The sequence below is a fragment of the Peromyscus californicus genome, unplaced genomic scaffold (assembly GCF_007827085.1).
Source record: "Peromyscus californicus insignis strain IS unplaced genomic scaffold, ASM782708v3 Scaffold_11__1_contigs__length_118956290, whole genome shotgun sequence".
Lineage (NCBI taxonomy): Eukaryota > Metazoa > Chordata > Mammalia > Rodentia > Cricetidae > Peromyscus > Peromyscus californicus.
In genome coordinates this window covers 108,667,236-108,681,809 of record NW_026294402.1, presented here as the reverse complement: position 1 = coordinate 108,681,809, position 14,574 = coordinate 108,667,236, and the positions used below count along the sequence as shown (strand labels likewise).

Sequence of the window (14,574 nt, the reverse complement as noted above, 5' to 3'; positions counted from 1 at the left end):
CAGATCCAATTATCAATGGTTGTTGTGAGCCACCATGTGGTTGCTGGGAATTGAACTCAGGACCTCTGGAAGAGCAGCCAATGCTTAACCTCTACACCACCTCTCCCGTCCCATAGGCAGCCAGTGCTCTTAATCCATTCAGCTCCAGTTTGTTTCTTTGCTTTTCAGACAGGGTCTCTCTACACAGCTCTGGCTGTTCTGGAACTCACTCTGTAAACCAGGCTGGCCTTGAACTCACAGAGATCTGCCTGTCTCTGCCTCCCGAGTGCTGGGACTAAAATTGCATGCTACCACTGCCCAGCCCAACTGTGTTAGCTTGTTTTTAAGTAATCAAACCAGAAGCCTAGGACACAGTTCAGCCACTGGATTGCTGGCTTTGAATGCAGGGCATCTAGCTTCGATTCTCAGCACCCAATAAAGCTAAATCCAGTCTGGTGGTACATGCTCATAATGCCAATCATTTGGAAGGGAGAGACAGGAGTATTAGAAATTCAAGGGCTATCCTCAAGGTCATAGCAAGTTTGACACCAGAAAGGCTACATGAGGGTCTCCATCCCAACAACAACAACAACAACAACCAGGAGCTAGAGAGATGGTTCAGCAGTTACAAACATTTGCGCTTTTGAAGAAGACCAGGGTTCATTTCCCAGCATCCACATGGTGGCTCATAACTGTCTGTATTCCCAGTTCCAGGAGACAGGATAGAGGCCCTCTTCCAGCCTCCAAGGGCACTGCTTACGTGTAGTACCCATCAGCATGCACAACACTCATATGCATAAAATAAAAACAAATAAATCTGCCAGGTATTGTGGCGCACACGTTTAATCCCAGCACTCAGGAGGCAGAAACAAGTGCATCTCTGTGAGTTCAAGGCCAACTTGGTCTACATGGAGAGTTCCAGGACAGCCACGACCACAGTGAGACCCTGTCTCAAAAAAAAATTCTTTTTTAAGCTGGGCAATAGTGGTATACGTCTTTAATCCCAGCACTCGGGAGGCAGAGACGGGCGGATCTCTGTGAGTTCGACGCCAGCCTGGTTTACAGAGTGAGATCCAGGACAGGCACCAAAACTACACAGAGAAACCCTGTCTCAAACAAACAAAAACAAAAAATTCTTTTTTAAAACAAATAAGAAAAACTCAGGGCTGGAGAGATGGCTCAGAGGTTAAGAGCACTGGCTGCTCTTCCAGAGGTCCTGAGTTCAATTCCCAGCAACCACATGGTGGCTCACAACCATCTGTAATAGGATCTGGTGCCCTCTTCTGGCCTGCAGACAGAACACTCACTGTATACATAATACATAAATAAATCTTAAAAAAAAAAAAAAAAAAAAAAAAAAAGAAAAACTCAAGAAACTACAATAAAACTAAAGTCAATCAAAGAAAGGAAATGAAACCAAATTGAAATGTACATAAAATACCTTTACAGACAGGTCTGTATGGTGAAAACACACAGGTGTGTATGGATTCTGCAATACTTTCTGCACATCCTCCTCCTCCTCCTCATTATTATTGGAGACAGGGACTCACTATGCAGCCCTGACTAGTTTGGAATTCGATATATAGACCAAGCTGGCCTTGAATTCACAGCGATCTGCCTGCCTCTACCTTCTGAGTGCTAGGATTAAAAGTATGTGATACTGTACCTGGCCAAAAACATTTTCTTCAGGATTTATTAACGTTTATGAGTGTGTTGTCTGCGTGTATGTTCACCATGCGTGTGCGTAGTGCCGTGCCTAGTGCCAGGACAGGGAGTGGAATCTCCTGGAACTGAAGTTAAAGAGGGTTGTAAGTAGCTATATGGGTGCTGGGAACTGAGCCCAGGTCCAGCCCTTTGTACTCTGGAAGTACAAAGATAGCTTTTAATTGCTAGTTCATCTCTCCAGCCCGTCTCTTTTTTTTTTTTTTTGGGGGGGGGGTTTCGAGACAGGGTTTCTCTGTGTAGCTTTGCTCCTCTCCTGGAACTCACTTGGTAGTCCAGGCTGGCCTCGAACTCACAGAGATCCGCCTGGCTCTGCCTCCAGAGTGCTGGGATTAAAGGAGTGCGCCACACCGCCGGGCTCCAGCCCGTCTCTTAACATTACAACAGGAGAGCCCTGGATTGTCCCCAAGCAATACTAGCCAGGCGTGGTGACTGATGTCTTCTACACTTGGGGCTGACATAGGATTGTTGAGGCTAGTATGAATAAAAATGAAGAGATGCCACAAGAAGGTCCTTTCAGTAACACACACACACACACACACACACACACACTTTACCACTGAGTTATACCTCCCACCCCGATTTTTGTTATTTATTTATTTATTTTTTTTCCCCAGAGACAGAGTTTCTCTGTAGCTTTGGAGCCTGTCCTGGAACTCACTCTGTAGACCAGGCTGGCCTCGAACTCACAGAGATCTGCCTGGCTCTGCCTCCTGAGTGCTGGGATTAAAGGCATGTGCCACCACCGCCCGTCCCAACCCTGATTTTTATAGTTTTTTATTACTTTTTCTTGAGAAAGAGGTCAGTTTTTAGACTAGGCTGCCCTCAAAGACACTTGCCTCTGACTCCCAAGTGCTTGGATTAAAGGGATGTAGGGTCATGCCTGGCTTATTTTATGTTCTGGAAACGGGGGTACTACTATGCAGCCCAGGGTGGCCTAAGCCTTTCAATTTTGCTACCTCAGCCTTGCAAAAGCTGGCATTTTAGGCTGTGACACCAAGCTTTAGCCCCTAATTTTATTGCTTTTCCTTTGAAAACAGGATCTCAGTATGTAGCCAAGGCTACGTACACTCACAGCAATATTCCTGACTTAACCTCTCAGTGGTGAGATTACACTTGCTGTGACACCCTGTCCAGCTTCTGCCCTTCGTTTTTATTAAAACCATATTCAGGGGCTGCAGAGAAGGTCCACCAGTTAGGAGTGTTTACTGCTCTATCAGAGGACTGGGGTTCAGTCCCTAGCACCCATTACAAAATGCCTGTAACTACAATTTCAAGGTATCCGATGCCCCTTCTTGTTTCCGTGGACACCTGTACACACATGTGTAGCAAGAAATCTTTAAATAAATCTGAATTACATTTTACATTTATTTGCATGCATGTGGCATATTCTTGCCACCACAGAGGACACCTTGTGAGATTTGCTTCTCTCCTGGGACCATGTGGGTCTCAGGGATGGAACTCAGTTTTTCAGGTTTAGTAGCAACTGCCTTTCCCCAGCAGAGCCATTTTCTGTGCACAGATGGTCATTTAAAAGAATGTTTTTTTGAGGTGCCCCCGACAATTTTATTATAAACACACATAAGATGTCCTCTTTGTTTGGTGAGGTTCTGCTCAGTTTTAGACGACCCATAGTTTTCTCACTTCCGCCTTTCAGAAGTAGATGGTCACAGATCTTCGCTGTTCTTTCAGTGGTGAAGAGGGTTGCTCTGGACAACAGCTTCTGTCTTCCTGTGGTGCTTCAGACACTGGTGGGCCTGGGAAGCTCTCACCTCAGGAGCACTGGAGCCCTTAGGGCTCTTCCAGCAGTCTATCCAGTAGAATTGATTCATGGTTCCAGAATGATCTCCCTGTTTTTTTCATGAATAGCTAGAGAGGCAGTATCTAGAATTGCATCCCACCCTTATCATGATCCAGGCATGGTTATTTATATTGGAGACTAAATTCTCTTCTAGTCTCCCTTTAAATTTATTATTATTATTATTATTATTGTTATTATTTTTGGTTTTTCGAGATAAGGTTTCTCTGTATAGCTTTGCGCCTTTTCTAGAACTCACTCTGCAGCCCAGGCTGGCCTCGAACTCACAGAGATCTGCCTGCCTCTGCCTCCCGAGTGCTGGGATTAAAGGTGTGCGCCACCACTGCCCGGCTTAAATTTATTATTTTTTTAATTATTTGTATCTATATGCCCATGAATCCAGGTGCCCAAGGGTAGCAAGAAGTCGGAATCCCAGCAGCTGGAGTTACAGGCAGTTCTCAACTACCCAACGCTGGTTTTGGGAATTGAACTCCTGTCCTCTTGAAAGACTACAGAACCATCTCTCCAGATATTTCATCTCTTTCTTGAGTGGTCTCACGTGGCCCAGGTCTTGATCTTCTGAGGCTCCTGTGTCCATCTTCTTTTTTTCCACTAGGGTATAATCTATACAGTGAAATTTCATACACATCTTAGATGGCATTTATTTATGTATTTTTTCATGCGTTAATCTGACCTAAGGTCTCACAGTGTAGTTCAGGCTCAGATCAATCTCCTGCCTCAACTCCTGCTGAATTATAATGGGTAACCACCACACCCATCTTAAATGACATTTTTTAAAAGTTTTGAGAGCAGCCTTTCCAAGTCATTCTTCAGACAGTCTTAGAGTTCCTCTCCTAGAAGAGCCTGGGGCACCACCCAGATGGCCTAGGGGCCGTCAGTAGGTCACCTCCTCTTAACAGATGCCTGGGCGCCCATTAAAACAGAGTAACCGGCCCCTCAGACGATCAGAATTCAGATTCGTTTATTTCCACACATCCAACTGGCCAACTGTGCGATGCTTCGAGGTCAGTCTCAGCTTTGCCGAGTCCTAGAGAAATGCAAAGGGAAAGGGAAGAGAAAAGTGGGGGGAATTGTGGAGGGGGGGAACCCGAGCTCTCCCGGGCAGTGGCCATCAGCCTCCAAGAGGCAGGGATTCCGAATGAAGTCTTTTTTCTTTCTTTCTTTTTTTTTTTTTTAAAATAAACGGAAGAGTCGCTCTGCGCTCCTCGCCCGGGAGGTTCCAAAGGTCGTCACACTGAGGCCTGGGGGCGATCGTCTCCCCCGCGGCCGGAGCGGGGGAGGAGGGTGGTGGGAGGAGGGGAGGCGCACACAAAAGCGGGCCGGGCCAAGAGGGCTAATGTTTCCTGTTTGCCTGGAACCCCCTCCCCGGCCTCCCCTCCCCCACCCCTCCCAGCACTCGGGCGGAAGTGAGTTTGCTCCTTTGGAGATTAAAAGGATTCCGAATTCCGATCAGTCCCAATAACCGGCGTTCCGAGAGGCGGCAAGGCAGAGAAAGAGGGGACACGCGCGCGCGCACGCTGCCCCCCATTCAGGGGAGTTGTGCAAAAATAAAACCCAAAGCAACCCAGGAGACCAGGGCACCGGGAGAGCTAGAGCCCGGTAGGCGCAGCGTAGCCGGGGCCACCCGCGTCCCCGCTCGGCGACTCGTTTGCAGGAGGATGACGCAGGCGGGAGCCGCGGGCAGCGTTGGCCACGCGGCTCCTGAAGTGGCCGTGCGGGTCCCTCGCCGGCTCCTCTGATTCCAGCACGCCCGGGAGGGAGGCTCCGGGATTGCAGGGGGGACCCGAGCGAGGGTGAAATGGCCCGATGACAAAGGAAATGTGATCCCCCTTCGCTGCCCAGGTTTCGGAGAGGACGGCCGTGAGGAGGAGGGGCGCGCGGCGCGCGCGGAACGCGGATAGCATTGCACGACGGCCCCGCGCGGAGCGGGCGGCGGGTACATCCAATATCCTCCCGCCGATGAATAATTCAGGGCGGCCCGCGGGGACCTGCGGCCCCGCGCCGCGGAGCGCCTGAGGCCGGAGAAGGGTCGGAGCGCGCGCTAGAGAGAGCGAGGAGGGCCGGGGACACGCGGGCGCCGGGCCGCGTGGGGCGCGCGTGCGTGTGAGCGCACGGAGACCGCGGCCCGGCCGGGCTGCGCAGAGGCGCGGAGTGCGTGGAGCGCGCGTGCGTACTTGGCACGCGTGCTTCCGCGGGCCGGAGGCCCCCGCACGAGGTGCAGCTGCGCGCTCGAGCCGACCGCGCCGCGGGGGAGGCTGCGTCTCGACCGCCACGCAGGAGCTCCTGCCGCCGCGTCATGCGGCGGGGCGGCCGGCGTCGCGCGCGCGGACTCGGGCTGCTGCTGCTGCCACTTCGGGGCGTTCTCCCCTCCCTCCAGGAGACTCAATCCGTTTAGCCCGGGGCAAAGAAAAAAAAAAAAAAAGCAAGCAACACACGCAAGACTCGTCGGGACCAAATTCTTTTTGCGCCTCGGGGACTGGATTCCACGGCGGACTTTGGGACTTGGGCGGGCGCTCGCTTGCTGCGGAGTGGCGGTGCATGCCCTCCGTGCCGAGGTGGCCCGGGGGTCGCCTCCACCGCGTCCTCGATGCGCTCTGCTGAGTGAGCCGCGCGCCCTCCTCCTCCTCCTCCTCCTCGCCGCACGCCCTCTTCCCTCCGGCCCGCCTTCAAATGGCTTCGTTCCCCGAGACCGACTTCCAGATCTGCCTGCTGTGCAAGGAGATGTGCGGCTCGCCCGCGCCGCTCTCCTCCAGCTCGTCCGCCTCGTCGTCGTCCTCGCAGACGTCCACGTCGTCCGCGGGCGGCGGCGGCCCCGGGGCGGCGGCGCGGCGTCTGCACGTCCTGCCCTGCCTGCACGCTTTCTGCCGGCCGTGCCTCGAGGCGCACCGCCTGCCCGCTCCCGGTGGCGCCGGCCCCACCGAGGCGCTGAAGCTGCGCTGTCCCGTGTGCGACCAGAAAGTGGTCCTGGCCGAGGCGGCGGGCATGGACGCGCTGCCGTCGTCCGCTTTCCTGCTCAGCAACCTGCTGGACGCCGTGGTGGCGACCGCCGACGAGCCGCCGCCCAAGAACGGGCGCGCGGGCGGCGGCCCCGGGGGCGCGGGCGGCCACAGCAACCACCGGCACCATGCGCACCACCCGCCCCAGCGCGCCGCCGCTCCGGCGCCGCAGCCGCCGCCCGGCCCGGCCGCCTCTCCCGCGGCGCTCCTGCTGCGCCGACAGCACGGCTGCAGCTCGTGCGACGAGGGCAATGCCGCCTCGTCGCGCTGCCTCGACTGCCAGGAACACCTGTGCGACAACTGTGTCCGCGCGCACCAGCGCGTGCGCCTCACTAAGGACCATTACATCGAGCGCGGCCCTCCTGGGCCGGCGGCCGCCTCCGCGGCGCAGCAGCTGGGGCTCGGGCCGCCCTTCGCCGGCGCGCCCTTCTCCATCCTTTCGATGTACCCAGATCGTCTCGGCTTCTGCCAGCACCACGACGAAGAGGTGAGAGCGCGTGGGACGCGGACGAGGGGAGGGGGCCCTTTTGCAGACTTGTATCATCGCCTCCCTGAGTTGCTCAGAAAGCCACGACCTGGCGACATCTTCCTTCTCCGGGCATGACCGAAGAGTCCCAAAACATCAGATTCCCTCCCTTTTCTGTTTCGTTTTTTTGTGTTTGTTTTTAGTGGTGAGGATTGAACCCAGGGCCTTTTGCTAGTCATGTCTACCCATGAAATAGACTCCCAGTCTCTGGATTTCACTGTTTTTCTTATTTAATTTTTACATTTATTTGCATTCGTGTGGAGGTCGGAGGACAAATTTCAGGAATCGCTTCTCTTCCCCCTAATCTTGTGGGACCCGGGGATTGAAGTCGGGTCTTTGAGGTTTTGAGGCAAGAGCTTCTTAACTAGTAAGCAGTCTCGCCAATCCAACTTAAAATACCTTTTTCTTCTGTGTGGTAAAATGTGCAGTCGGTGTGTCCAGTTGGGCACGAGTTTGGGAGAGACAACTGTGTATTTGTGGAGTCGTGGACTCCTTTTGTGTGGGCCAGCCAGAGGCCGCCCATCGTGCTGAGAGGTTGTCCGGGGTGGGGAAGGGATGGTTAAGGTGCCGAGTTGCTCCCCACGTGTGTGCTGGGCCGGAGGACTTGGATCTTGTCGTTTGCACAAGTTGGCATTCACCAGGTTGTCTGTCTGGTTATTGGTAAGGGGCCCCCAGCTATAGCTTTTTAAGAACCAAGGAACCCCAGTATTGAGTCGCTATATTTGCTTCTACTGTTTTATATACGGTGTGTAAAGCATGTTGTGGTTGAAGAGTATCCACGTGCAGTGACCATGTGGCCTCGTGGGGGCCCCTGAGAGAGAGAGAAGCCAGATTGGGACCACCGCAATTGGGTCTGGGGCGCTGTTCCCAAGCTGGCCCCATCTCCCGTTCCGCGGGGACTCGGTCTCCACCCTGCCCATCCACAGGCTCTTCACTTGGGCAGCCACCCGCAGCTCTAACCTGGGGGCGTGCAGAATCTGAGGGGCCTGCTGCCCTCGGCCCTGATGTCCCTTTGGACTCTTGACCATCACCACTTATTCCATCCACGGGGAGCTGAGAGCAGAGCTTGGCGGACCACCCTTGATGGGTTGGGTAACCTCGTCCAGGTCCACCCGTAAATAAGAGACCCATCTGCGATCGCAGTAGCATCCTGTCGCAGGGAGGGGAGCACGGGACAAACGGGGCCTTCGCAATCGCGCGTGATTTAGAGTGGGATTGCGGGCATCTCCCCCTCGGGGTCCACTTTTTAACGTGTTATTTGGGGAGGAGGGCGGAGCTACCTCCTGGCCTTAAGTTGACTAGGTTGGAAAAAAGCTTGAAATTCTAACGCGAGGAAGTTACCCTTTTAAAAGGTTTCTTCTGAAGTCAAGTCTGTGGTTCACTTCGGCTTTCAGCCCTGCGTTGGTTCCGGTTGTCTCACATTCGTGGTTTGATATTTGTAGTATGTTCTTTCATTGCTTTTAGAAAAACCCTCAACTGGAAGATGGGACCAATTCACTTGCAGATTGGGATCAAATTCGAGGAGGAGGCAGGAAAGAGAGCCCCAAATCTGGGTTTGTTTCCCGCCATGGAGGGAAAGAGTGGAAATGTCTTTTTAAAAACAAACAAACAAATTTTTAGTCAAAGACGCTCCATTTGGGCTAAGGTTGTAGGTGTTTGGTGATCTGTGAGAGGCTAGGTTGGCCGGGAACTGTGTAAACTAAGGTTGGTCTCTGACGCAGCCTCGACTTCCCAAATGCTGAGATTACTGATGGGGGAGCCACATTTTTGAGTAAACTGACAAATAGTTTCTTGATGGGGTCTTCATACGTGTTTTCCTTCCTACCTCCTTAATCACCATCTCTCTTGTTTAGTTTTCTTCCGCTTTGGGGTCGTAATAAATACCTAGGTTTGTGTTTTTCCTTTCTGGTCTTCTCTGTCCCCATCTTTTATTTTTATAAGACAGGGTTTCTCTGTGTAGCCCTGGCTGTCCTGGAACTCACTGTAGCCCAGGCTGGCCTCGAACTCACAGAGATGATATGCCTGCCTCTGCCTCCCAAGTGCTGGGATTAAAGGCATTCACCACCACCACCACCACCACCACCACCACCACCACCACCACCACCACCACCACCACCACCACCACCACCACCCTGCTCTGTCCCCATCGTTGAAGCCCATTATTATTCCCCCGCACAGGCCACATTTAGGAAAAGTCGGGCTTTTTCCTAATATGGGGGACGGTCCTTATTTCCATCCATTTCCCTGCAGATGACATGATTTCATTATTTCTTTGTTGTGTCTGGTTTATTCCCTGTAAATTATCAAACCATTTGAACCGTGGGAGAGAGTGTGAATTAGCAAAGTGAGGCTTTTTCCTACCCTGGGTTCCTTTAAAAGTCTTTCAGCATGTGCGGTCAGGAAGCGGTAAGATGTGAGGCTGTTGAAGGGATCAAGTTTGCTCAGTCTTCAGCAACATTTCTCAGTTTTTCGTTAAAGCAAGAAGCTTGTTAGACCTTTATTCCCTCTTACTGACTATGACAGACCAGTGCTTTGAATGGAAAGAGCAACAAGTCTTACTTTTCCCTCCTGATGGAAATGATCTCTAAGGGTCTCAGGAAGTTGTTCTTTAAAAAGTCATTGCCTCTGGCTGGGAGAGGGCTGGGCTCCTTTTGGGGGTGGGGTGGATGATAGATGTGCTGCTGTCCTCACTTTTGGGGGCATGATAGATGGACCCTTGTCTTGACTTTGGCACACAGAACACCTCAGTGCTTGAATGCCATTGTGCCCACCCTGTTTTTAAAATCTGCAACTGTGTCAAGTTAATTCTGTGTCAACGGGGAGAAATAATTTGGGGTGTCTTCTGGGGACCGATGGTGAAGTGGCTGGAGTGCCTTGCTCATCACCCGACTTTGGGGGGGAGGACTCAGCTTCTTTTGGGAAGATGGCCTTACTTAGGTATCTTCCAAACCCCAAATTTGGAAACTGAGGCAAGATGTTGGAACATTTTTGGTTTAAATAAAAATTACAAGAACTTGAAAACCTAAAAGGACCCCAGCAGTGGATTATACCCGCAATCCCAGGATGAGGCAAGGGCTACAAAGTGAGATCCTGTCCAAAAAACTAAAAGAAAATTTTTAAGAAGGCGTTGGGGGCTTTCCAGCCAAGGGAGACCCACTTGCTTGGGCTTTTGGCTAGTTCTGATCCTGGTGAGCCCCTTAGTCCCAGGAAGGCACTGTGTATGTACCCTCAGGGATGCAGGGCATCGCTCTCAGGAATGGGGTAGAGGCTTCTGATCCTAGGGACAGATTCCCATGGCCACACATTCTTGAAGCTGCCAGTGCCTTGTGAACTCATCCCCCCCTACCTTCCCAGTGGCCGTCTAGGATGTGAGACCTTTCTTGAGAAGCTATACTGGGAAGGAAATCAGTGTGTGTCCCAGAGCTGGGCGGCAAACTTGGTTAAAATGGCAGGACTCCTGGGGACCTTCAGGACCTTCAGATAGGTGATGTTGCCATTGTGATCCCAGGGAAACATTATGATGGCAATATTGTTCCAGGCGATAGGGGAGGACTGGCTGGGATTCTGCAGAAAATGGACTTTGAAATTAAGGATTGAAGGTGAATGAAGGTCCCTGTGGAGTTCATCCAGCTTGAGACTGAGTCCTGGAAAGATCCAGAATTACAAAACCGATTTAACTCAGAAGAATATAGAGTTGTCCTCTGGCTCAGGCCTTTCCACTTCAAACGAGGCAATTTGCTGCTGCCTAAAATAACTGGTTTGAGTTCCTGTACCTAATCTTAGAGGGAGCATCATGCCTGTACTCTACATTTCTGGTTTGTTTTGCAGTCTCAGGATTGAAGCTGCTTTTCATGGGTAGGTACTCCGTGTGTGTGTGTGTGTGTGTGTGTGTGTGTGTGTGTTTTAAGCTATGCATATTTTTTTATGTGTGTGAATTACATTTTGTGAATTACAAAATCCATGCAAAATGGTTTTTGAAACTATAGTTTTGGTTCTCATTTATACTTCAATGTCAAAGTAGTTGGTTCCTTTTCCCCTCTCTCTTTCTTCGTTTTAAGTCAGTCAGGATCTCCCCCCACATACCACTCTGGTCTCAACTCATCCTGACTCTCCTGCCTCAGCCGGCCAAAGGGTGCTGGGATTACAGTGTCACACCCAAACCAAAACCCAGTCTTCTCTCTTTCTTCCTCCATCCGTCTCTGGATGTCAGATTAAAACTTTTAATTTAAATTGGAATCTCATTGGGAGAGAGCTGGAGGTCTCAGGTCACAGTGCATGCATCTCATCTGTGGGCTGCAAAACTAAACTTTGAATACCTCCATAGAGGCTGTTGCCTGTGGTTTAGCAAATATTTCAATGACTATAAATAAAAACATGGCAGGCACTTGCTGACTGCTAAACTTTGTGGAATATTTATTGAAGTGCATAGACTGTGTGTTTGGCCACTCCATACGCTATGATAAGGTTCCTCACATGCATGAAAGGCTATGAACTGGAATAAACTGAGGCTGTGGCATCTGCGTGGTATGGGGAACCTTTCTGTATATGCTTCTGAAATTACCTCGAGGAAGGAAAAATCTTTTTGAAATTGCATGGACATGATAGTTTATAAAAATTGGATTATATATTGATATCAGTGAAGGTATTTTAGGGAAAAGGGACTTACAGGTTTCACTTACTGTCCTTATTCAAGGACATTTTTCAGAGTTAAACATTTAGTTGAATCTGGAATAGGTAACTTTGAAAGAGATTGGAGACTGAGGAGATTTTTTTTTTCCCTACTTTAATTTTGGTCATATAAACACTAGTTTTTTAAAAAAGGAGTCCCAACCCTTCAGACTCGGGAGGTTACAGTGCCTAGTTTGTTAAAAAACAAAAACAAGCGGGGCGGTGGTGGCGCACGCCTTTAATCCCAGCACTCGGAGGCAGAGGCAGGCGGATCTCTGTGAGTTCGAGGCCAGCCTGGGCTACCAAGTGAGTTCCAGGAAAGGTGCAAAGCTACACAGAGAAACCCTGTCTCGAAAAAACCAAAATAAATAAATAAATAAATAAATAAATAAAAACAAAAAAAACCCCAAAAACCCACCCCTTAAAATGGTGGCAGCTTTCTCCTGAATGCCTGAGCTGGTTGCTGAGCCTGGCTTTTTTTTTTGGTTTTTCGAGACAGGGTTTCTCTGTGTAGTTTTGCGCCTTTCCTGGATCTCACTCTGTAGACCAGGCTGGCCTCGAACTCACAGAGATCTACCTGGCTCTGCCTCCCGAGTGCTGGGATTAAAGGCGTGCGCCACCACCGCCCGGCCTGAGCCTGGCTTTTATCTGCTTTTTTTTTTAATTTCATGTGCATTGGTGTTTTGCCTGCACTGTATGTCTGTGTGAAAGCTTTGGATCCTCTGGAACTGGAGTCACAGACAGTTGTGAGCTGCCACATGGGTGCTGGGAGTTGAACCTGGGTCCTCTGGAAGAGCAGCCAGTGTTCTTAACCGCTGAGCCACCTCTCCAGCCCCATACGTAGCCTTTATCTTTTAAAGCACAACTTGGTTGTGTGTCTGTCCTTGTTTGTGGGAGCTAATGTGGGGTTTTGTTGTTGAAGTTTGCCAGGGTGTAAAGTGTATCATTTTAACTTGAGATTCTGATTTGTTCTTTAGTCTTGTTGACTCCAGCCAGGGTTCTGCTCTGTATGTATCCTTGGCTGGTCCTGCCTCAGCCTGCCCAGCAGTGAGATTATGAGACTGCACCACTCAGCAGGGCGGGCCCCCTTATCTGACCACCCTGCCGCTCTAAAGCGTAATCCCCTCTGGCACTCAAGAGTCACGAGGTTTGCCTACTCTGGCTGTTTCTCCATCCAGTTCCAAACACAGGTCAAGGTTTATTGTAGCTGAGTTCATTCTTAGTAAACAATGGTAGGGAGGTCATTGGGATGAGTTTTAGCCCATGTTTGCAGTTTCAAAATATCCTTCTTCCTCCTCCACCTGTAACAGAAGCATGTGGCACCCACCCCAAGGTTGTTTTTATTTCTCTGTTTTGGGAGACAGCAAAAGAAGGATACCAGTAAGAGTGACAGCTGCCATTGAGGCAACCAGAAGACCCTTCATCCAGCCGGGGTGGTTTCCTCACCTTTCAGTTCTTTCTTTTCCTCCAGCTGAGACCTGCCTGCACCAAACCCACCAGTTCTTCACGTGTGCTGTTTGTGTCTCTTCCACTTTGGGTGTCCCCTTAATCACCTGCTACTTGAATCTTTGAGACCCAGGCCTCTCAGGGAACCTGGGTAGCCAGAAGTGGGCTTGGAACCCAGTTCCTCACTTATTACCAAAAGCACTTTCCCTACCAGAGGACTTCCCAACCCCTTTATTTAGTTTGAAATCAAATGGAATAGCAGATTTGGGGGGCTGTGGGCAAAGTGCTAGTTATTTGCACCTGAAAGTGACTTAGCTTCCCTCCCTGGAGGTTAACCTGGAAAACTTGTTTACAACTGGCTTTTTTTTTTTTTTTTTTAAAGATTTATTTATTTATTATGTATACAGAAGAGGGCGCCAGATCTCATTACAGTTGGTTGTGAGCCACTATGTGGTTGCTGGGAATTGAACTCAGGACCTCTGGAAGAGCAGTCAGTGCTCTTAACCTCTGAGCCATCTCTCCAGCCCTACAACTGGCTTTTTTAAAAAATAAAAAAGGTAGAGGGGATGGAATGGGTGAACTCTTGCTTGGGGGTCCTCTTCCACCCAAACCCACTCTGCATATTTTTTTGAGAGATCTATATTAGGTTACTAGTGGGCTAGTTCTGTTTTTGTTCTTAAAGTAGATTGCTCAAATCAGTTTTAAATTCTACTCAGATCAGCCTCACCTCGTGAGGGGTCCCCTCTCCCAGCAGGGATTCCAGTTCAATTATCATATGGCTCTCTACCCCAGCCAACACTTGCCAGTTCCTCAAGCCAGGTTCTTCTGAGGGAGGTGGTCTCCAGGGGCATCTGCTTTTTATAACTGTGTGTTAGCAAGTTGACTGGGGGTTTTGTTTTGTCTTGAATGGTCTGTTAATTCTGAGTGGGTGTGTTTTGTTGATTTGCTTTTTTGAGATAGCTCTTTGGCTGGCTTGAAACGATTTGTAGACCAGGCTGGCCCTGAACTCACAGAGATCCTCCTGCCTCTGCCTCCTGAGTGCTGGGATGCAAGGTGTGCATCACCAGGCTCTGCCCTTGTTAATCTTTTTTTAAAAATTGATTTATTTTATGTGTGTTTTAGCTGCGTGTATGTCTGTGCTACACCTGCCTGATGCAGGTGGAGGCCAGAAGAGGGTGTCTGATACTCTGGGACTAGAGTTTTAGGTGGTTGTGAGCTACCAAGCGGATGCTGGGAGTTGAACCAGGGTCCTCTGGAAGAGCTGAGTCATCTCTCCAGGCTCTCCTGTTACGTTTTGATTGAAGTCATTTCTCTATTAGTGGTTTCTTGGGATAGCATGTGTTGGTTAGTGGTAACAGTTGGGAGCAGAAAAGCACAGAATGAAATAGAGGACAGGACCTTGTTGTTATGAATTATTA

General features: G+C 50.3%; 1 protein-coding gene across 1 annotated transcript in view; it reads left to right on the top strand.

Annotated features, from left to right (window-relative positions):
- Positions 1 to 5,933: 5,933 nt before the first annotated feature.
- Trim71 (tripartite motif containing 71) overlaps positions 5,934 to 14,574 on the top strand; it is a 53,942-nt gene continuing 45,301 nt past the window's right edge. Inside the window, exon 1 of the mRNA XM_052723232.1 lies at positions 5,934 to 7,003. Coding sequence (XP_052579192.1) covers positions 6,191 to 7,003 — 813 coding nt within the window. The 5' untranslated portion in view covers positions 5,934 to 6,190. The remainder of the gene's footprint in view (positions 7,004 to 14,574) is intronic.